At 35.7% G+C, this 19,470-nt stretch overlaps 4 protein-coding genes across 6 annotated transcripts; 2 read left to right on the forward strand and 2 right to left on the reverse strand.

The window, feature by feature from the left end:
- Positions 1-955: 955 nt before the first annotated feature.
- Positions 956-5,638, reverse strand: mrpl16 (mitochondrial ribosomal protein L16). Its single transcript, XM_051116998.1, has 5 exons — positions 5,423-5,638; positions 5,008-5,079; positions 3,549-3,697; positions 3,177-3,470; positions 956-1,268 (listed from the first exon to the last, which is right to left on the reverse strand). The coding sequence occupies exons 1-5, from the start codon at positions 5,478-5,480 to the stop codon at positions 1,077-1,079; spliced, it is 765 nt and encodes a 254-aa protein (XP_050972955.1). The 5' UTR covers positions 5,481-5,638; the 3' UTR covers positions 956-1,076.
- Positions 5,639-6,139: 501 nt separating this feature from the next.
- si:ch73-41e3.7 (uncharacterized protein LOC572312 homolog) lies at positions 6,140-8,495 on the forward strand. Of its 2 annotated transcripts, none has more exons than XM_051116985.1 (2): positions 6,140-6,324; positions 7,327-8,495. In XM_051116985.1, the coding sequence occupies exon 2, from the start codon at positions 7,334-7,336 to the stop codon at positions 8,252-8,254; it is 921 nt and encodes a 306-aa protein (XP_050972942.1). In that variant the 5' UTR covers positions 6,140-6,324; positions 7,327-7,333; the 3' UTR covers positions 8,255-8,495. The 2 variants fall into 2 exon arrangements, with proteins under 2 accessions (XP_050972942.1, XP_050972933.1); XM_051116976.1 differs by having other exon boundaries at positions 6,153-6,257.
- Positions 8,496-10,508: 2,013 nt separating this feature from the next.
- Positions 10,509-15,721, reverse strand: txnl4b (thioredoxin-like 4B). The gene is made up of 3 exons (XM_051117009.1): positions 15,501-15,721; positions 11,769-11,920; positions 10,509-11,027 (listed from the first exon to the last, which is right to left on the reverse strand). The coding sequence occupies exons 1-3, from the start codon at positions 15,630-15,632 to the stop codon at positions 10,862-10,864; spliced, it is 450 nt and encodes a 149-aa protein (XP_050972966.1). The 5' UTR covers positions 15,633-15,721; the 3' UTR covers positions 10,509-10,861.
- A 213-nt stretch (positions 15,722-15,934) lies between these two features.
- Positions 15,935-19,310, forward strand: trmt10c (tRNA methyltransferase 10C, mitochondrial RNase P subunit). Of its 2 annotated transcripts, none has more exons than XM_051109757.1 (2): positions 15,935-16,055; positions 17,876-19,310. In XM_051109757.1, exon 2 carries the CDS (start codon positions 17,913-17,915, stop codon positions 19,230-19,232), a length of 1,320 nt encoding a protein of 439 aa, XP_050965714.1. In that variant the 5' UTR covers positions 15,935-16,055; positions 17,876-17,912; the 3' UTR covers positions 19,233-19,310. The 2 variants fall into 2 exon arrangements, with proteins under 2 accessions (XP_050965714.1, XP_050965704.1); XM_051109747.1 differs by having other exon boundaries at positions 15,966-16,120.
- The last annotated feature ends 160 nt before the right edge of the window (positions 19,311-19,470 follow it).

Here is a 19,470-nt window from a genome sequence, read left to right on the forward strand (position 1 = left end):
TGAGAAAATTGTTAACAATAATAATAATAATAATAATAAAATTAAATTAAAAAAAAGCTTTTTCCCCCATAGTGGAAATGCACTGTGGTTAATGTACAAAATTGAGCACAACTGCACAGAAAACATGTTAGCGACTTACATTTTGAAAAAATAATTAAAAAAAAAAATAATATAAATTTTTTATTAATTAGTATTAAAATTTATTATTATAATGACAGTAACAAAAAAAATGGAAAGCAAACTTCTGAAAAATAATCAAAATTGCAAGATAAATAAAGCTTTTGAGGAAAAAAAAACTTGCAACTACTTGTTATCTTGCAATTAGACTCAAGGTTCTGAGAAAACCGTTAGATATAAATAAATGAAAAATTAAATAAATAAATAATAAAATTTAAAAATTTGCAATTACTAAATTGTGAGACATAAAAAAAATCTGAGAAAAAGTCAGAATTGTGACTTAAGTTGTGGTTACATTTTTTAAATTATTAATATGTTATTTCATGACGGAAACAAAAAAAAGACAAACTGAGAATTCTGACAAAAAAATGCAAGATATAAATACGCATTTTTGAGGAAAAAACTTTTTATCTTGCAATTGCAGGACATGGATTCAAAGGTCTGATATCTGTGAGATATTAAAAAAACAATAATAATACAATTTTAAAATCTGCAGTTACCTTTTTTCCATGATGGAAATACGCTGTGCTTCATGTACAAATCTCAGCTGCAAAGAAATCATTTTTATTTGTCTTACGTATTATCGCCAAAACATCTTGAACATTTCTACATAACACTCACTCCCCACATGATTGCACATTTGATAAAAGATTCATCAAGTAAACAGGTGATCTGTAACTTTTCCAGAATGACACACTTGTACAATCAGAGCTGCTGAGTGTTGCAAAAGACGGGTGATAAGTGAATGACAGGCCCATCAGAGCAGCAGATATCCATCAGGTGTCTATTAAAGCATTCTAAATATCAGCCAACCACATCCTGCCTGCGAGGAGAGAGTTTGTGTTTGTGTGTGCTGACTCTGGAGATCTGAGGTTTAGCGACCTTCTCTCTTAATCACGCTACACCCGTTTGGGGTTGAAGAACTTTCCGGCGTAGCGTCCGTGATTGTGGGCGTCAAACGGCCTCAGGACTTTGCGGATGCCCAGCATGTTGGAGCGGGCGATTCTCTGGAAGGTCCAGGGGTTCTGGTTGTTGGCGGCCCGTTCGGCCTGTTCCTCGTACAGCGCCGCCAGACTCTCCCTGCTCACCACCTACAGCACATTATTATTATTTTAATAAGAAATTACGATTATTTTTCTGACACCACATACAGAGATGTTTTTTCTTGTTTTAGCATTAAATTATTCATTTATTTACTTATTTACTTATCCCCAGAAAATGACATTTAATATCACGTTTGCTTCTCAGACAAATGCCTAGATTTTATTTATTTATATTTATATATATTTATATATATATATATATATATATATATATACACACTACCATTCAAAAGTTTGGGGTCAGTACATTTTTATTGTTTCTTTCTTTTTTTTTTTTTTTTTTTAAGAAATTAATACTTTTATTCACCAAGGATGTATTTACATTGTTATAAAATATTTATATTTTGAATAAACACTGTACTTTTTAAACTTGTTATTCATTGGCAGCACAACTGTTGATATTATCCAACATTGATCATTCTAATAATAAATCCACATATTAGAATAATTTCTGAAGGATCATGTGACACTTAAGACTGGAGTAACAGCTGATAAAAATTCAGCTTTTCATCACAGGAATAAATTCTATTTTAAAGTATGTTAAAATAAAAAACATTATTTTATATTGTAAAAACATTTTGCAATATTACTGCTTTTTTTTCTATATTTTTAATCCAATAAATGCAGCCTTGATGAGCATAAGAGACTTCTTTAAAGACTATTACAAGTCTTACTGACCCCAAACTTTTGAACGGTAGTGTATATATATATATATATATATATATATATATACACACACACATATACATACACACACTTTTCAGCTTTTAAATACTCACATTTATTTATTTATTTATTTATCCATCCCCAGAAAATAACATTTAATATCATGTTTTGCTTCTCAGGTAAATGTCTTGATTTCTTTCATTTATTTATTTATTTATGATTTTTAAATTTTGCTTAAAAATGTTTAGACATTTGTACTGGAAAAACGAAACAATATTAAGTAAGAAAATAATTTTTGGAGTGCAATCTCTTTTGATGCTGGCGGTCAAAATAGACCAAAAACAATATGCGTAACATCAATTTAATTACATTTTAATGAAAACGTATTGTATTTTATTTACTGAATATTTATTCTTTAATTATATCCTTGTAATATTAAGCAATATTTAACTCTAAATTATGCACAACTTATGTCTATATAAATTAATAAATATTATTATTAAAAAAAGAACACATTTTTTTTAAATAATGCATTATTTAAGTTAAAAAGAAAAAAATAAATAACGCAATAAAGAAAGAACGTCATATGTAATTCCAGATTAATTATAAATAAACTGCTTTCATAAGATTTGGCTATTGGATATATATTTAAGACTAAAGTTCAGGGTTTTTTTAATGCTGATTTGAAGTTTCAGGTTTTGCATTAGAATTATTATTACAACATGTCCATTTTTTGTGCACAGCTGCTTTCTAAGAAATCCTTTCACATTTAAAACCTTCTGGTAGCTGTAATTTTGTATTACTTCATATTTATTCTGTAATATTTTGTATTTTAAGGCGATTACATGGCAATATTTACCTCTAAATTTGGATATACATTCAAGACTATTTAGTAATAGTTTAGATGTTTTTGTTTAAAATGTTGACTTGAAGTGTCAGGTTTTGCATTATTATTTTTATTGCATTATGTAAATGCCACAAAAGTCGCCCTTCTGAAAAAGCAAACCATTTGCAAAAAATGAAAATGTAAATATTTTCTGGTCTAAAATGATCAAGCGCTACCAGAGGGTTACATGCACTAAATAAACAAAGAAACACACAGCTCATTGACTTAATAAATGTCACACCGCACTTTCCTCATTCACATTATTGCAATATCGTTCTGGGGAAAAGGATGATTATGAAAATTCATGAAGAGGAAGTTAAAAACTAAATTTTTTCAGAGCAAACCTTGGCTGGAAAGGGAAGCTTCTTGGCCACTTCTTTGAGCACGGCCTCCACCTCACCCAGCTCCACACGACCTCCGACCTCCACCACCAGCCGGCCGCACTTCACCGGAGTCACGTAGTGGTCGATGGCGCCCTTCCCGCCGCCCATGCGCTGGCCCAGGCCCTTCCGGGTGACGGGTTTGTACGGCGCCTTGATGCGCCACACGGCGAACGTGCTGCTGGGATCCATGCGGCGGTTGATGGTGAGACGCATCATCTCCATGTGACCCCAGTGCAGATATCCTCCACCCAGAGCCTGCGGACACGTGCCGAGATCTTTAACGCGCGCACTACAGAAACACACACTTCCTGGGTCAAAACACAAAACACTGACCACGATCCCGTACTGTCCGTCGCTGAACGTGTTCATGCTTTTGGCCGGGCCCTGGATGTCACGCAGCTTCTTCATCTCCTTCTTCGCTTGTTTCAAGTTCGGGACCTTTTCCAGGAACTTCAGTTTGGGCTTGTCTGGTAGAACCACGTCTGCATGAGAGAAAAACACAGCGGAAATCACACAAACCGAAATGAAATGACCATAATGCAACCACTGTCCTAATTTCTTTATATATATTTAATAAAACCACATTTAAATTAAATTAATATATGCATTGAAATTAAGGCAGCCATTAGCATTATAATTTTACAGTGAAATATTACAAAATTAATTATTCTTTTGTTTTTATTTAGTAATTTGTATAATTTGGTTTAGCAAAAATAATAATTATTATTTTATTATTGTTATAAAATTAAAAAATATAGTTTTATTTAATATTTTGTATATATTTATGTAGCAACAACAACAACAAATCATTGTTGTTACTACACAATTCACATGAAAAGAAATACTACTGAATTATTAGGAAAAATATTTTTTTTAGCAATTTTTAGAATGTTATTTATTAATATCATAATTATAATAATAATATTTTTATTAATATTATTATCATTATTATTATTAAATTAAAAAATATTATTTTATTTATATTTTTATTTAGTGACAATAACAACAATAATCATTGTTATTGTTATTATTAATTTAAAATATATAAAAATACTACAAAATGAATTATTAGAAAAAAAGAATTATTTAGCCATTTTTTACATTTTATTTAGTAACAATAATAATGATAAAAAATATAATAATTATAATATTATTATTAAATTCAACAATATTATTTTATTTAATATGTTGTATATTTTTATTTTAACAATAATTGTTGTTGTTACTACTAAATTAAAATACATAAAAATACTACAAAATTAATTATTAGAATTTTTTAGCAATTTTTAGAATTTTATTTAGTAACAATAATAATAAAATAAATATAATAATTATAATAATAAATATTTCATTATTATTATTACTATTAAATTCAATAATATTTTATTTAACGTTGTATATTTTTATTTAGCAACAACAATAATAATTGTTGTTATTGTTACTACTAAATTAAATTCTATAAAAATAAAACAAAATGAATAATTGAAAAAAATATTATTTAGCAATTTTTAGAATTTAATTTAGTAACAATAATAATTATAAAAATATAATAATAATAATAAAAATAGTATTACTACTATTACTAAATGTATATTTTATTTATTGATTTATTTACATTTTTACAGTCACATTTTTGAGTTTGTTTTTCCCTAAATCGTGCAGCCCTTCTCATTTGTTTTGTTGAAAGGGATTTACAAATACAGGATGCATTAAAGTACTATCATAAATCAACTTGATGACTAAGTGAAGTGTTTAACTGGTTAAGCGTTGGTGCAGTATGAACGCTGATTACCGCTGAAGTCTGGAGGAACATCGTAAGTCCTCAATCCTGCTGACAGAACCTTCAGCTCATTCTGCAGAACAGCTGTGTTAAGAGAAAGAGTAAAAAGCTAAAATAACACAAAATAATATCACATTTGACAAGTTATGACACTCTGGTTATAATAAACATATATAGTAAAGCAGGCTGTGAATCCAGACAGAAGAATGAGTTCAATCCACAAATAAATATGAGGTATATAATTCACACTGAATCATGGTATTAACATAGTAAGAATATCATGTACATGTCTAAAAACATAGTATCGCAGTACAAATATATATTTTTTAGTTGTACTAAAAGTAATAATTCATATAAAATATTGTATATAAGACATAAATATATTATAGCAGAAGTCATATTGTAAAATTATTTGTCTAAAATCCACCTGGCTGACTCGATGTCCGGACAAACCCCAGAAACGCGTGCTTTAGTACTGAGAACATGACTGACTCTAGAGTTTAATTCTGTGTGCAAAACATAAACCCGTATAAATCTTCATTTCTTCTCAGATCTGATTCACAGCAGAGTCTCGCGGATCCACAAGGTCGCTGCCATGTTTGATCAACATCCGGTTTGTCGGTGAAACTCAGCCGGTGGAAACAGTCGCGCGAATCACGAGTTCCGCCTTATTACAGTTCATTTGAGTTTTATTCCAGATGTTTGCAGTTTAAAAATCTAAAACAATGAAATAAATACGTACAATTCTTAGCAATTAATGGGCAAATAAATATACATGTTATAAAGTATGCATGCTTAAATGTAGTGTAAAAAAGGTCAAAAAAATGCGTAAAAACTAGCATACTATGCTTACTATTCCTGCATTTTCTAACTATATGAAATTATACACATTTAAAATCTATACTACACAACATAAATTGTGCGCAGTATGCATACTGTATGCATGGAGTTTCCTACTACTTTATCTAAATGTGCAGTATACAACAAAGCACATGCATGCATACTACAGCCAGCAAAGCATTGCATTAAATTTGAGTTTTTTTCTTAAGTCAGTATCCACCAAAACACACATTTTAAACAAACAAAAAAAAGGCAAATTAGCCGTATTTACTTTATACTATTTTATGAAATAGTGGTCGTTATTTAGTGTATATACTGTGTTGGTATTGGCTAAACATCAAAGCCACGCCCTCACGTCAATCAGCAACACCTGATCACATGATCACTGATTCACATCTCAGCAGTCTGCAACTACATCAGGTGTAAGTTTAGCTAGTCCTCAGACTAATAGTGTTAGCAGGTCATCTTTATGAAGTGTCTGTTGTGTTGGTAAATGTATAAAACAAATGTTTTATGCAGAATTTAAACTGAAATCTCTTTCTATGATGAATGATTGTGCATGTTTTAAATAGACACACTACTAATCACATGTTCAGGATAATTAAGATTTTTTTTTTTGTTTAAAATAATTATTTTTTTAAATGTTTCTAAAACACATCTCAGCAAAGCTGCAGTTATTTGATCAAAAATACAGAACAAATTGTTAAATATTATTACAATTTCAAACAGCTGTTTTCTTAGTGAATATCTGTTAAGATGTAATTTATTTCTGTGATGCGCAGCAGAATTTTCAGCATTTCATACTCCAGTCTTCAGTGTCACGTGATCCTTCAGAAATCATTTGAATATCCCGATTTGCTGCTCAACAAACATTTCTGATTATTATCAGTGTTGAAAACAGTTGTGCTGCACAATATTTTTGTGGAAACTGTGATGCATTTTATTTTTCAGGATTCATAGATGAACAGAAAGTTCAAAAGATTATCATCAATGCATTCTGAATCATATTTTTGTGGAAACTGTGATGTACTACCAATCGAAAGTTTTGTATAAGTACAATTTTGTAAAGAAATTAATGCTTTTATTAATCAGTGATGCATTAAAGTGATCAAAAGTAAAGACATTTATTAATTAATGTTACAGTAGATTTCTATTTCAAACAAATGCTGTTCTTTTAAACTTTCTGTTCATCTGAATCCTGAAAAATAAAATGTAAGTCAGTTTGCACAAAAATATTGTTCAGCACAACTGTTTTCAACATTGCTAATAATCAGAAATGTTTGTTGAGCAGCAAATCAGCATATTAGAATGATTTCTGAAGGATTGTGTGATGCTGAAGACTGGAGTAATGATGCTGAAAATTCACAGAAATAAATTACATTTTAACAGATATTCACATAGAAAACATCTGTTTTAAATTGTAAAAATATTTCAGAATTTGTGCACGTTCTAAACTTTCACAGAAGTATTTTTTGCATATTCATATTTCAGATCACGCATGATGCTGGAGTGCTCAGACTCGAGCCGTAATCCGCTTCGATCCGACTTTCCATACTCGTTTTCCGAGGACGGTCACCTGCGACACAGAGTCACCTCTGAGCCCTACAGATTCACCTTCAGACTCGATGACGTCCGTGGAACCGATCGGGAACATCACAGCCTCTGCCACTACATCACCCAGCACGTGTACGAGCTTCTAGAGAGGAAGTTTCACCTTCTTAAGGTGCATCTCGAAGAGGACAGTTTTGTATTCACGAGTCCAGGAGCGCTGGATCATCCCGGGAGTCTCTTGGTTCTGATCCAGGACTGGGGAACGGCGCGGAGCGGCGTGTGGAGCTGGAAGCTTTCGGCTCACGAGGGACTGGAGCGAGGCAGTCAGATCCCGTATCTGCGCTGGGCAGAGCAGGAGTCGTGTGCCGTTATCATAATGAACCCTAACGAGGGGGGGGAAACTCTAGAACATCACGTGCATCTGGTCTGGGAACGCTTGGTCTCCAGGAGCTCCGCTGAGCACGTGTTTGTGGTCGCTCATGGATATGGAGGCCTGGCTTTTGTGGATCTGCTTTGCCATCAGCTAGAAGAGATTCAGCCGCAAGTGAAGGCTGTGGCTTTCTTAGATTCATCTCACAGCTTGTGGCATCAGCCGTTGGGAAAGGTTGGACGAGACTGGCTGAAATCCCACTCCAGAACTTGGATTCTCAGCACCAAACCCTTGAATCGCTCCGTCGGGTCGCTGAAGGCCGGCTGCCCGCAGATTTCCGCAGGGACTCAGTGCCACGATTCTGTGCCCGCCGTCTGCATGGAGTCTGTGTTTCGCTTCTTCACCAAAACCATTAAACCTAAAGCCACACCGACTCCGTTTGAAATCATCACCAGGAGCAAAAGCCGCACTCACGACCAGAACAGCAACCTAGTCTGATCACGCTAATGGACTGATCTGAAGGATTTGAGTGTTAAGGATGTATTAATGTTCAAATCTGAAATAAATAAAAGACTTAGCATCAGAATTATCTGTCTGATTATCATAAAAAAAAGTTAATGTGTTCACCCTCAGGCCATTCCAGATTAGGATGGATTTGTTTGTTCATCAGATTTGTAGAAATGTGTCATTCCATCACTGTCTCACAAATGGATGTGAATGGGTGCCGTCAGAATGAGAGCTGATAAAAACATCACAATAATCCACAAGTAATCCACACCACTCCAGTCCATCAGTAAACATCTTGAGAAGACAAAATCTGAAACAAATCCATCATTAAGACGTTTTTAACTAAAATACGGGTCCATAATCCATAAAATAAGTGGTGTGGTCTGAATCAGGAGAGAAATCTGCACAGATCAAGCATCGTTTACAAGCCAAAACAAACAGGTGATGGACTTTGTCACTGAAGGTAGCATTATTATGGTCTTGTATTTTATGTAGATTTGTGTAAATGTGTCATTCCATCACTGTCTTACCAATGGATGTGAATGGGTGCCGTCAGAATGAGAGTCCAAACAGCTGATAAAAACACCACATTAATCCACAAGTAATTCACTCCACTCCACTGTTAAGATGCTTTTAACTAAAATAGGGATCCATAATCCATAAAATAAGTGGTGTGGTCTGAATCAGGAGAGAAATCTGCACAGATCAACCACTGTTTACAAGCCCAAACAAACAGGTGATGAACTTTGTCACTCGAAGAGCATTAATATGAATTATGTCCTTGTATGTTACGTAGATTTATGTAAATGAGTCATTCCATCGCTGTCTTACCAATGGATGTGAATGGGTGCCGTCAGAATGAGAGTCCAAACAGCTGATAAAAACATCACATTAATCCACAAGTAATTCACTCCACTCCACTGTTAAGATGCTTTTAACTAAAATAGGGATCCATAATCCATAAAATAAGTGGTGTGGTCTGAATCAGGAGAGAAATCTGCACAGATCAACCACTGTTTACAAGCCCAAACAAACAGGTGATGAACTTTGTCACTCGAAGAGCATTAATATGAATTATGTCCTTGTATGTTACGTAGATTTATGTAAATGAGTCATTCCATCGCTGTCTTACCAATGGATGTGAATGGGTGCCGTCAGAATGAGAGTCCAAACAGCTGATAAAAACATCACATTAATCCACAAGTAATTCACTCCACTCAACTGTTAAGATGCTTTTAACTAAAATAGGGATCCATAATCCATAAAGTAAGTGGTGTGGTCTGAATCAGGAGAGAAATCTGCACAGATCAAGCATCGTTTACAAGCCAAAACAAACAGGTGATGGACTTTGTCACTGAAGGTAGCATTATTATGGTCTTGTATTTTATGTAGATTTGTGTAAATGTGTCATTCCATCACTGTTTCTCCAATGGATGTGAATGGGTGCCGTCAGAATGAGAGTCCAAACAGCTGATAAAAACACCACAATAATCCACACCACTCCAGTCCATCAGTTCACATCTTGAGAAGACAAAGGTTTAAACAAATCCATCAAGACGTTTTTAACTAAAATAAGTCCATAATCCAGAGGCGGACAATAGTGGTTTTTACTCTGCTTTAAAAGTTCTTTTCAAGTGTAAGAAAACTTTACTTTTCAACATTCCGAAGCATAATATTGTACTTTTTACTGCATTACGTTTCATATTAAATAACATTTAATACTTAATTACATTAGAAATCTAGTACTTTCTTACTTTTACTCGAGTAAATTTAATTCAAAAATTTACTTGAGTACAAGAAAGTACTATTTTTTTACATTCTTAAGTATTAAAGGTAAAAAAAAGACAACTTTTATTTATAAAATGTAATGTTAGTGCAGTAAAAAGTACAATATTATGCTTTGGGATGTTGTGAAGTAAAAGTTTTCCAAAGAAAACACTGATAAACTGCAGACACTTTTCAAGTCTTTCATAATCCATAATAATGCTTCATCCGGTGCAAAATTCCATCTCTTGTTATCTCTAATATATATGTTTACAGCTTTTTTGGCTTGTAAACGGTGCTTGATGTGTGCAGATTTTTCTCCTGATTCAGACCAGACCACCTTTTCACTGGAGGAAGTGACATTATGGATTATGGACTTCAAAAACATCTTAATGATAGATTTGTTTTATAGACTTGTGATGTTTTTATCAGCTGTTTGGACTCTAATTCTGACGGCACCCATTCACATCTACTGGTGAGCAAGTGAAATAATGACACATTTACACAAATCTGATGAACAAACAAACTCATTCTAATTTTGGATGGCTAATGGGTGAGCACATTTTCATTTCCGTCTGAACTATTCCTTCAAACACGTCTGAGAGTAGTTATAGTTCTTGTTAGTCATTGTTTTATGGAAGCACATCAGTGTCAACTTCTAGAAGTCAGTGTAAAATCATTATGCTTTACTTTGAAAACATCGTACAAAAATTTCACAGTTCACAAAATAACTACATCAGATTGTTAATCGTTTCCACAGGAAACTCTACATCCTGACATAAGCTCACTTTAACTAGTCAGAAAATTCTTGTTCTTGTTGGGTCAAACTCAACGCTAGATATCATGGTACAGCAGATCATATTTGGGGATGTTTCTCGGGTCGATCGGGCTTTGGACGATCAGTTTTCCTCTCATGGCGCCTCGATAGATCACTTCGATCAGATCCATGAAGTCTTGCTTGGTTTTGAAGCTTCCAACAAACTTGGTATGATCTGGAGATCTGAATGGAAATAAATCAAAATCTAAGTGGAGCGCTACGAACAACCTCACTTAAATATCAAACCAAATCACTTTTATTGTCACATCATCAACAGCACACGAGTAAGAGTATACTTGCGTATACGTACAGTATATACACTATATAAAACGATAAAATATACAAACATAATCCACAAATGTACACACAGAGTGGTTGTAGATGTAGTGGTTGGTAAATAGATGTTGATAGAGTGTTATTGTGATAATGTGCAGTTTGGTAAAAAAAAATTGTGGTTGTGGTGAAGGAGTTCGTGTGCATGATGGTTTTGCTGAAGAAACACGGTGAGCTGTAGAATGTCGAACGCTGAACTGAGCAATGAAGCTTTTAAAGAGGAAATGAGGAGCGCTGACACGTACGAGTCAGAATTTGAAATAGCACAATTACTACGAAGTATTAAGTATCAAATTTATCTCTTTGTTTCCGAACAGCTCTTTGGAAACATTCCTTTCAGCAGAAGTTAATTTTAGTTAGAAGTCAACTTCTCATTTTAACCACATATCCTGTGTCTGTACCTTTTTGCAAAAACATATCCTGTTTCCTCTGGACTAAAGCCAGAAGATTAACAGAAGCTTAAATGTCATATGAAGATGATCTGATCTTCCATTCTTGTAACCCCACATTTAAACAAGGAAAATTATGTCATGCAATAACACTATAAATGGATATCATATGAAAGAGCCATATTTATCAGCACTCACTCACCCATAGTCAACCTTCATGTGCTGTCCGTTAAAGAAGAACACTGTTGAGGGAATGAAGCTGATGTCAAAGTATCGAGTATAAACCGGCGTCGTGTCCACATCCACCAGATAAATACTGGCCATGTTACTCAGATCATGAGCCGTCTTTGACAGCTGTCAGACACACAAACACAACCATTTTTAACCACATTCACCACATTTGCGGACAGAATTATTTTACTTCCGTGAAAGCTTAGACTTTTGTGAGTATTTTGAATGAAAGCTCAACAATGCAGATTCATTGTCACAGCCTCCTTTGCTCCTACATGTACACAAATCTTAAAAACATTTCACGTTTTGTGCTGGTGGATCGGAACCAGGTTGCAAGTACTGCTTCGAAATGGCAAAAGAAGAAACAGGAGCAAGAGCCAAAAAATAGAGAGCAGGCAATGTATAGAAAACTGAAGAAAGCTCAAACAGGCTGTTCATCAGCTGATCAAAAGTTTAAGACCATCGCCCAAAAACCCCACAACAGAGCTAAAAGTGCCAAAAAAGGACTCAATAGTGAGCAGCCCCACCACTCTTGCTGATTACTTAAAGCATTCATTTTGGTATGCTTGATGCGACTGTTTCCAGGAGGCTGGTGGGAATGTGTGTCCATTTGGTGAAGATGGCTTCACGAAGGGCATCCACAGTCTGGAACTGACGTATTTTTTTGTAAACTTCCCTTGCCATCCATCCCCAAACATTCTCAATGCAATATAGATCAGAGGAACGCACAGAAAGGTCCAAAAGAGCGACGTTATTCACCTTCGTCAGGTGGGCGTCGTGAACTGCAGCGTTGTCCTGTTGAAAGACTCAGTCATTACCGCACAGACGAGGGCCCTCGGTCAAGAGGGATGCCCACTGCAACATGTCTACGAAGCCAGCGGCCGTTTGACGCCCCTGCACAACCTGAAGCTTCATTTTCCCACTGAAGGAAAAAGCACCCAGACCATGATGGAGCCTCTTCCGCTGTGTCGTGTAGAAAACATCTCGTGTCAGAGAATAAAACTTTCATCCATCTTTCAGTGCCCCATGTTTGACGCTCCCTTGCAAATTCCAAACAGGCAAGTTTGTGGCATGGGAGGAGATGTGGCCTTTGAAGACGTTTTTTGTTCTTGAAGCCCTTCTCTTGCAGATGCTGTCTTATGGTTATTTGGCTGCAGTCAGCATCAGTAAGGGCTTCAATTTGGGTCGGATCCGCCCGAATCAGCCCGTCGGATCCTCCGGCTCAATACAGGTGAATTTTCGTTGGGTCTACCACTTGACTTTTTTGTCCCATAATATTTTACCATAATTTACTGTGTCCAATCTCGGCAGCGATGGCACGTTGTGCGAGGCGTTGCGCGTGCAGCTCAACAATCCTGCCACGTTCAAAGACAGAAAGCCTTTTTGCCTGTGCCATCAGGAGGTCATGACAGTGTGACTGCCTGAAGAACAATGACATCAAAGCCATATTTTTGGCAGATTTTAACTTTTTAAGGCGATGGTCTTAAACTTTTGATCAGCTGATGAACAGCCTGTTTGAGTGTTCTTAAGTTTTCTATAAATTGCCTACTCTCCATTTTTTGGCTCCTGCTCCAGTTTCTTCTTTTGCCATTTTGAAGCAGTACTTACAACCTGGTTACGATCACCAGCACAAAATGCGAATACTTGTAACGTTTCCCCTGGTCTTAAGATTTTGTTCAGGAGTGTGTATATATATATATATATATATATATACACACATTATTTTTATTAATAACATTTAACTATTATGTCAATAAAAATATTATTTAATATAATACAATATAATATAACATTATTTAAAAATTAAACAACATAGTCATACTAAATTTTATTAGATTTTAAATAACTTCTTGCTGACAAAAAAAAAAATCTATTATTGGTTTTAAGGATCACAGCAAAGACTAGGGGTGCTCCGATTGATCGGCTACCGGCTAATCGCTTGGGGATGTTTGATCGGCGTCTCTAAAAAGGCCGATCTCATAAACCGATCTAAAGCTGATGACGCGCCTGCCGTGAGAGGTTTGGTAAGACATGCAGCGGCACCGTCTCAGGCGCTTTTCGGTGTGGGTAAAACAATTACAATGCTGAAGATGAGGGACATTTCATATTTCTTCATTTAATAACTTATAGTCATTTGAAAACCTTATGTGAGACGTAATTTCACAAACAGCACGAGCGAATGAGCACGCGCTCTCTCTCTTTCTCTCTCAAAAGTGCGCAAATGGTTTCCAATCACCACCACATCGTGTCTGACTGTAAGCGAGCTGCATAGTTGACACAGGAATTGTTACTTGCACAAAAGAATCAGTGTGGCATCGTCGCTTTGTAAACTGCATTTCTTTTTAATTCTTTCCAGTGTTTAACCATTCAGCACTTGCGCGCTCTCCTGGAGACCGGGCGCTCATGCGCACTCGAAGCGTAAACACATAACGCCACGTTCACACACCTCCGCTTGCAGTGCCTATTTTTTTCCATGCTCATGCAGATTAACGCTGTATTTCCACTACAGCGTCAAATCTACGCTCAGTGCCGCCGGCAACGCTACAACGTCGCTGCTTTTTTGAATTGTTTTCTATGAGCAGTGAGCGCTCCAACGCTTTCTCCGCGCCGCTTTCAATCCCATAATGCACTGCGCAAGCGTTTAAGCTCAGCTTCCATAGGAATAAAAGGAAAACGCTCCGCTCCGCTCCACTCGCTACGCTGTAGTGGAAATACACCGTAAAGCGTTCAAGCTGCACACGGTTGCGGTCTAGTAGTGCGTTCCAGGAGCGGTGCGTCTGCAGCAGTCTGCAGATCGTTTCCGAACGGAAAACGAGTCTGTGCTGCACACGCAGAATTACCGCATTTTTTTGCGGTAAATATACTGAAAAAGTATTTCCAATAACAATGTTTGGATTCGAAATCAAAATAGTGGATAAATGTGTTTGTGGAAATCAGACTTGTGCTGTGTGTAAGCTATTGTGGAATAATTGCACAATTCTAAAAACAAAAATGCACTGCATGATCAAACATTTATGTAAGATAAATAAAAAATAGATCAAATAAAAAAAAGTCTTAAAAATGCTGCCCTCCACCCCTCAAATTAAAAAAACTCCCCTCTCTCAAAAAAACAAAAACAAACATCAGGCCCTGAATAAGTGTCTAAAAATCCTGATTGGAGTACCTCTATAAATAATTCTACACGATTAATAGGAGGCTTTAAAAAGATCGGTATCGTTGATCGGATCGGCCTCAAAAATCCTGATCGGAGCACCTCTAGTAAAGACTGGTAAAGATTTAAAATGACAATTAATTAGTATTTTAGGGGCTGAACTGATTTTTGTTCTAAATATGCCTGCAAGATTTTGTTACAATAAATGACTTTTTTATTTTAAATGTAAATCATGGTTAAATAAATAAATAATTAAATAGTATGATAGTCATTATATTTTGCTCAGTAAAAACCTAAAAGTAAAAAAATAACAGGACATATTGTAATGTTTTGGAAACAAACGACATTTTTAAAAATAAGAAACAAATTACTCATACAACAGATTTAAAGATATTTAAGCATGTATTTAAATATCAATTAAATATGTACACTGCATATTTGTAATATACTCCACTATACTCTAAGAGTATGCAAAGTAAGCCTAAGTAAACGTATACCACATAATAATAATGAATTTGTTAGTAAAGTGAGTATAAATAAGGAATAACTCACAATCTCGTCGAGCTGTAAACACACAGAATCTTCATCTCTGCCGAACCGCAGCACTAAAACCTTCTCAGCGACCGATTTAATGGCATCGTCGATGTCTTTTTTACACGACAGCTTTGGGAGGAAAAAGCTCATGACGCTTTAAATGAATTCTCTTAGAAATATGAACTAAATGAAGTCAGTATCGGGAGAATGCGCGTTAACTCCGGCGGATGTTTACTAGTGTGTGGCGTACCGCTATATGTGATCCGACTAGAAACGCCATCGATAGTTCCTACACTGTGTGCACAACTCAACATAAATGTGTTATTAATGTTAATGGCATTACGTATTTTACTATTTTAAATCACATTAACAAAATTCTGCGCATCTCGCATTCAAACGTATTTTAAAATATTTAATTACAGGCAGCCCGTTCAATAGGCGAATGCAGATTCCGCACGGTCAACTTTTATTGATGCGCACCGACATCCACATGACAGCAGCAGCCGCAGCGTGTGTCCTTTTGAGGGTCCATCAGTGACTTCTGAGTGAACGTACAGAAATACAGCTGATATGGTATATTGATTTCACGCGTAACATGTGTTTGTAGGTGTAGAGGAGAGCGGGGCTAGTTGTCACAGGTCTGTTATGTCTCCGTCAGGTTTGACTCATAAATACTTGATTTCTCTGCTGGAGTTCATTTATTATAACGTATTTCAAACCCATCGTGCAATGTGTTTTGGTGAATTCTGCCCTTCAAACTAAAATGAGACTTTCTGGGAGGTCAAACATTACTTTTGTGTGTTATTGTTTATGTTTTATAATTGTTTTACTATTGAAATGTTTCTGATACGTCTTTAATAATTAGTATTTAGTTATTTTTTTAGACTTTAAAAAGAGCTTTTCCATTAATGCAGGTTGACATTGTGACAACATATCAACTGTATTTCTTTCCTGGTCAATAACAAAGGAAATTATCTTTTTATTATTTTTTTTTTTTTTTACTGTAGTCAGTGTTTGTGTCTGTTTCATGTAGTTAAGTTAAAAAACAGCAATATGGCAATATATTTTTTTAACCCTGAAATCAAAAATAAGAAATTTTATTTTGCATAAATATGTTGAGGCCTGTTTTAGGGCCATTAAGATCACAGTTTAAATCTTTTCACACTAAATTCTCATTCAGATTTACTGAAAATACCATCTTATTTTCATAATTAAAGTTTAAAAATGTATATATATATATATATATATATAGTCATATGCCACCTCTGAATCAAAAAACAAAAACAGGAGGTTTTATTTTGCATTAAGACTTTAAAGTCTGTTTTAGAACCATCATTTTCATGCCAAACACATTTTATATTAATATAATAATATATTAATATTAACATTTTATATTATGTTAATATAATAGTATATAAATTGGCACTTTTAAAGCATGCAAAAAACATTTAAAAGCAAAATAAATATTAGTCATCTATATATTTATTCACATTTATACGCAAGTATGATTTATATATATATATATATATATATATATATGTGTGTGTGTAAAAAATGTATGTGAAAAAACATGCAAAAAATAATTTACAATATGCACATATGCTAATATAAAAACTATATATTTTACTATTTATGTAAGTACCATAATATAAAAGAGGGAAGCCTTTTAAAGTATGCTAAAATTAATTAATTAATTAATAATTAATTTAAAAGCTATTAAATATGTACTAATGTGCTCGTATAAAAATTATGCATAAACTATATGAATTATAATATAAAAAATATAGTATAAAAATTCAAAATATCATATATTTATGGAAAGTTTGACTTGCAAAAAATGTAAAAGCTATTAAATAAACTATATATATATATATATATATATGTGACCCTGGACCACAAAACCAGTCATAAGTGTCACAGGTATATTTGTAGCAAGAGTCAAAAATACATTGTATGGGTCAAAATGATCAATTTTATTAGGATATTAAGTAAAGATCATGTTCCATGAAGATATTTTGTTAATTTTCTACTGTAAATATATCAAAACCTAATTATTGTTTAATAATATGCATTGCTAAGAACTTCATTTGGACAACTTTAAATGTGATTTTTTCAATATATATATATATAGATATATATGTTTTTGCACCCTCAGATTCCAGATTTTCAAATTTATATTATATTGCATTAAAAAACTGACCTTTATGACTGTTTTTTTGGTCGAGGGTCACATATTTATGCAAGCATGATGATATAAAAAAAAAAAGTAAACTGTAATATATTGATATAAACTGTGACTTGTGTCTGTGCAGAAATGAAACTATAAATCCACCCTGAAATATATTTACTACAGTAAACGTGTGACTAGTCCTGTATGTTTGTTTGTTCTGCAGATGTTATTGTGATGCTGTAGGTGTTGAAGAGCAGCTGATGATGTTCCTGCGTTCGTGTTCACTGGCACTGAGATGCAGCTGCTTCAGAAACCCACACGTCTCCATCAGAGCCTTCAGCTCCAGCCGGACCGCCAGGAAAGACGCGGCAGAAAACGCTCTGGACCTGGACGCCTGGAAGTCCGTGATGAGATCTCAAGCGCTGCAGGAGGAGACCAAGAGCCCCAGTCGCTCAGCGATAGACGATAACCGTGAGCTGGTGGAGATGTGGCATCAGGCGGGGAAGTTTGTTCCCAAGAACATCACGGATGAGCAGCTGGAGGCTCTGGCGCAGCTCACCACCAGATCCGCCAAGAAGAAGTACCTGAAGTTTCTGGCGATTAAAGAATCACACAAGATCACCAAGAAGGAGAAGCAGGAGAAAAAGAAATCCGAGAGGGAACCGGAAGGAGAGCGTGAGCGAGAGGAACTCAAGAACACCTTCCTGCTGAAGTTCTGGAGCAGCTCCGCGGATCGAGTCCAGAGCTGGCGAGCGGCACAAGCCATGCGTTTCGGCCAACCGCTGGTGTACGACATGAGCTACGAGCAACACATGAGTCGACGAGAGCTGGAAAACACCATTGCACAGCTGATGGAGAGCGAAGGCTGGAACCGGCGCGCCGCAGACCCCTTCCACCTTCACTTCTGCGGCTTGCAACCGGACGGCGCGTATCAGCGTGAGCTGCTCAAACGCTACGGATCACACACGTGGGAGCGGCTGCTGATCACGGCCACCGAGCGCACACACGTGGAGATGTTTCCTCAGCAGGATCTGGTTTACCTGACGGCCGACTCGAAGAACGTCCTGCACACGTTTGATCACAGTAAGGTCTACATCGTCGGCGCAATGGTGGACCGCTCCATTCACTCGGGCGTCTCGCTGGCCAACGCCAAACGCCTCAAACTGGCCACGGCGCGCCTCCCGCTGGACGAGTACCTGGACTGGGAGTGCGGAGCAAAGAATCTGACCCTGGATCAGATGATGCGCATCCTGATGACGGTGAAGGACACGGGCAGCTGGAAGAAGGCGCTGGAGTTCGTGCCCAAGAGGAAACACGCCGGCTTCCAGCAGGAGAGTAACAGATTCATGGGAACCACAAAGAGTCGATTCGTCCGGGATGATTCATCAGAGAGTCGCTTCACCCGGAACGATTCATCAGAGAGTCGCTTCACCCGGAACGATTCATCAGAGAGTCGCTTCACCCGGAACGATTCATCAGAGAGTCGCTTCCCTGCTCGAGCTCAAAACCACCTGAAGAACAAAACAGACGGACACAAAAAACAAGCACAAAGAGCCCAATGTCGAGAGGATCGTCATTAATACTGTAATACTGCTTTTTTTTCTTTAGTGATACTTATAGTGATTCTTATTACTCTCATCAATAAAAATATGATTTCAGATTCCTGTTAAGAAAAACTTTTGTTACAAATGGTTGATAAAGTATATATATATATATATATATCTTCTTTTTTTGTTGTTGTGAAAACATCATATTCTCAAAATTAAAAAAAAAAACAATTTTTCACTCCCAAAATTTCACCCCCAAAATTATCTTGTG

The sequence above is a fragment of the Labeo rohita genome, chromosome 1, assembly GCF_022985175.1.
Source record: "Labeo rohita strain BAU-BD-2019 chromosome 1, IGBB_LRoh.1.0, whole genome shotgun sequence".
Lineage (NCBI taxonomy): Eukaryota > Metazoa > Chordata > Actinopteri > Cypriniformes > Cyprinidae > Labeo > Labeo rohita.

What these genes read in the sequence shown, in the direction of transcription:
- txnl4b (XM_051117009.1), bottom strand. Translation starts at nt 15,632, where the DNA reads ATGAGCTTTTTCCTCCCAAAGCTGTCGTGTAAAAAAGACATCGACGAT. An exon ending in GTTTACAGCTCGACGAGATT is followed by an intron (nt 11,921 to 15,500) that starts GTGAGTTATTCC and finishes TGTGTCTGACAG; the next exon opens with CTGTCAAAGACGGCTCATGA. An exon ending in CACATGAAGGTTGACTATGG is followed by an intron (nt 11,028 to 11,768) that starts GTGAGTGAGTGC and finishes ATTTCCATTCAG; the next exon opens with ATCTCCAGATCATACCAAGT.
- mrpl16 (XM_051116998.1), bottom strand. Translation starts at nt 5,480, where the DNA reads ATGTTCTCAGTACTAAAGCACGCGTTTCTGGGGTTTGTCCGGACATCG. An exon ending in ACGGACAGTACGGGATCGTG is followed by an intron (nt 3,471 to 3,548) that starts GTCAGTGTTTTG and finishes ACGTGTCCGCAG; the next exon opens with GCTCTGGGTGGAGGATATCT. An exon ending in AGCTTCCCTTTCCAGCCAAG is followed by an intron (nt 1,269 to 3,176) that starts GTTTGCTCTGAA and finishes AATGTGCTGTAG; the next exon opens with GTGGTGAGCAGGGAGAGTCT.
- trmt10c (XM_051109757.1), top strand. Translation starts at nt 17,913, where the DNA reads ATGATGTTCCTGCGTTCGTGTTCACTGGCACTGAGATGCAGCTGCTTC.
- si:ch73-41e3.7 (XM_051116976.1), top strand. Translation starts at nt 6,214, where the DNA reads ATGATCACTGATTCACATCTCAGCAGTCTGCAACTACATCAGGT. An exon ending in AGTCTGCAACTACATCAGGT is followed by an intron (nt 6,258 to 7,326) that starts GTAAGTTTAGCT and finishes TTCATATTTCAG; the next exon opens with ATCACGCATGATGCTGGAGT.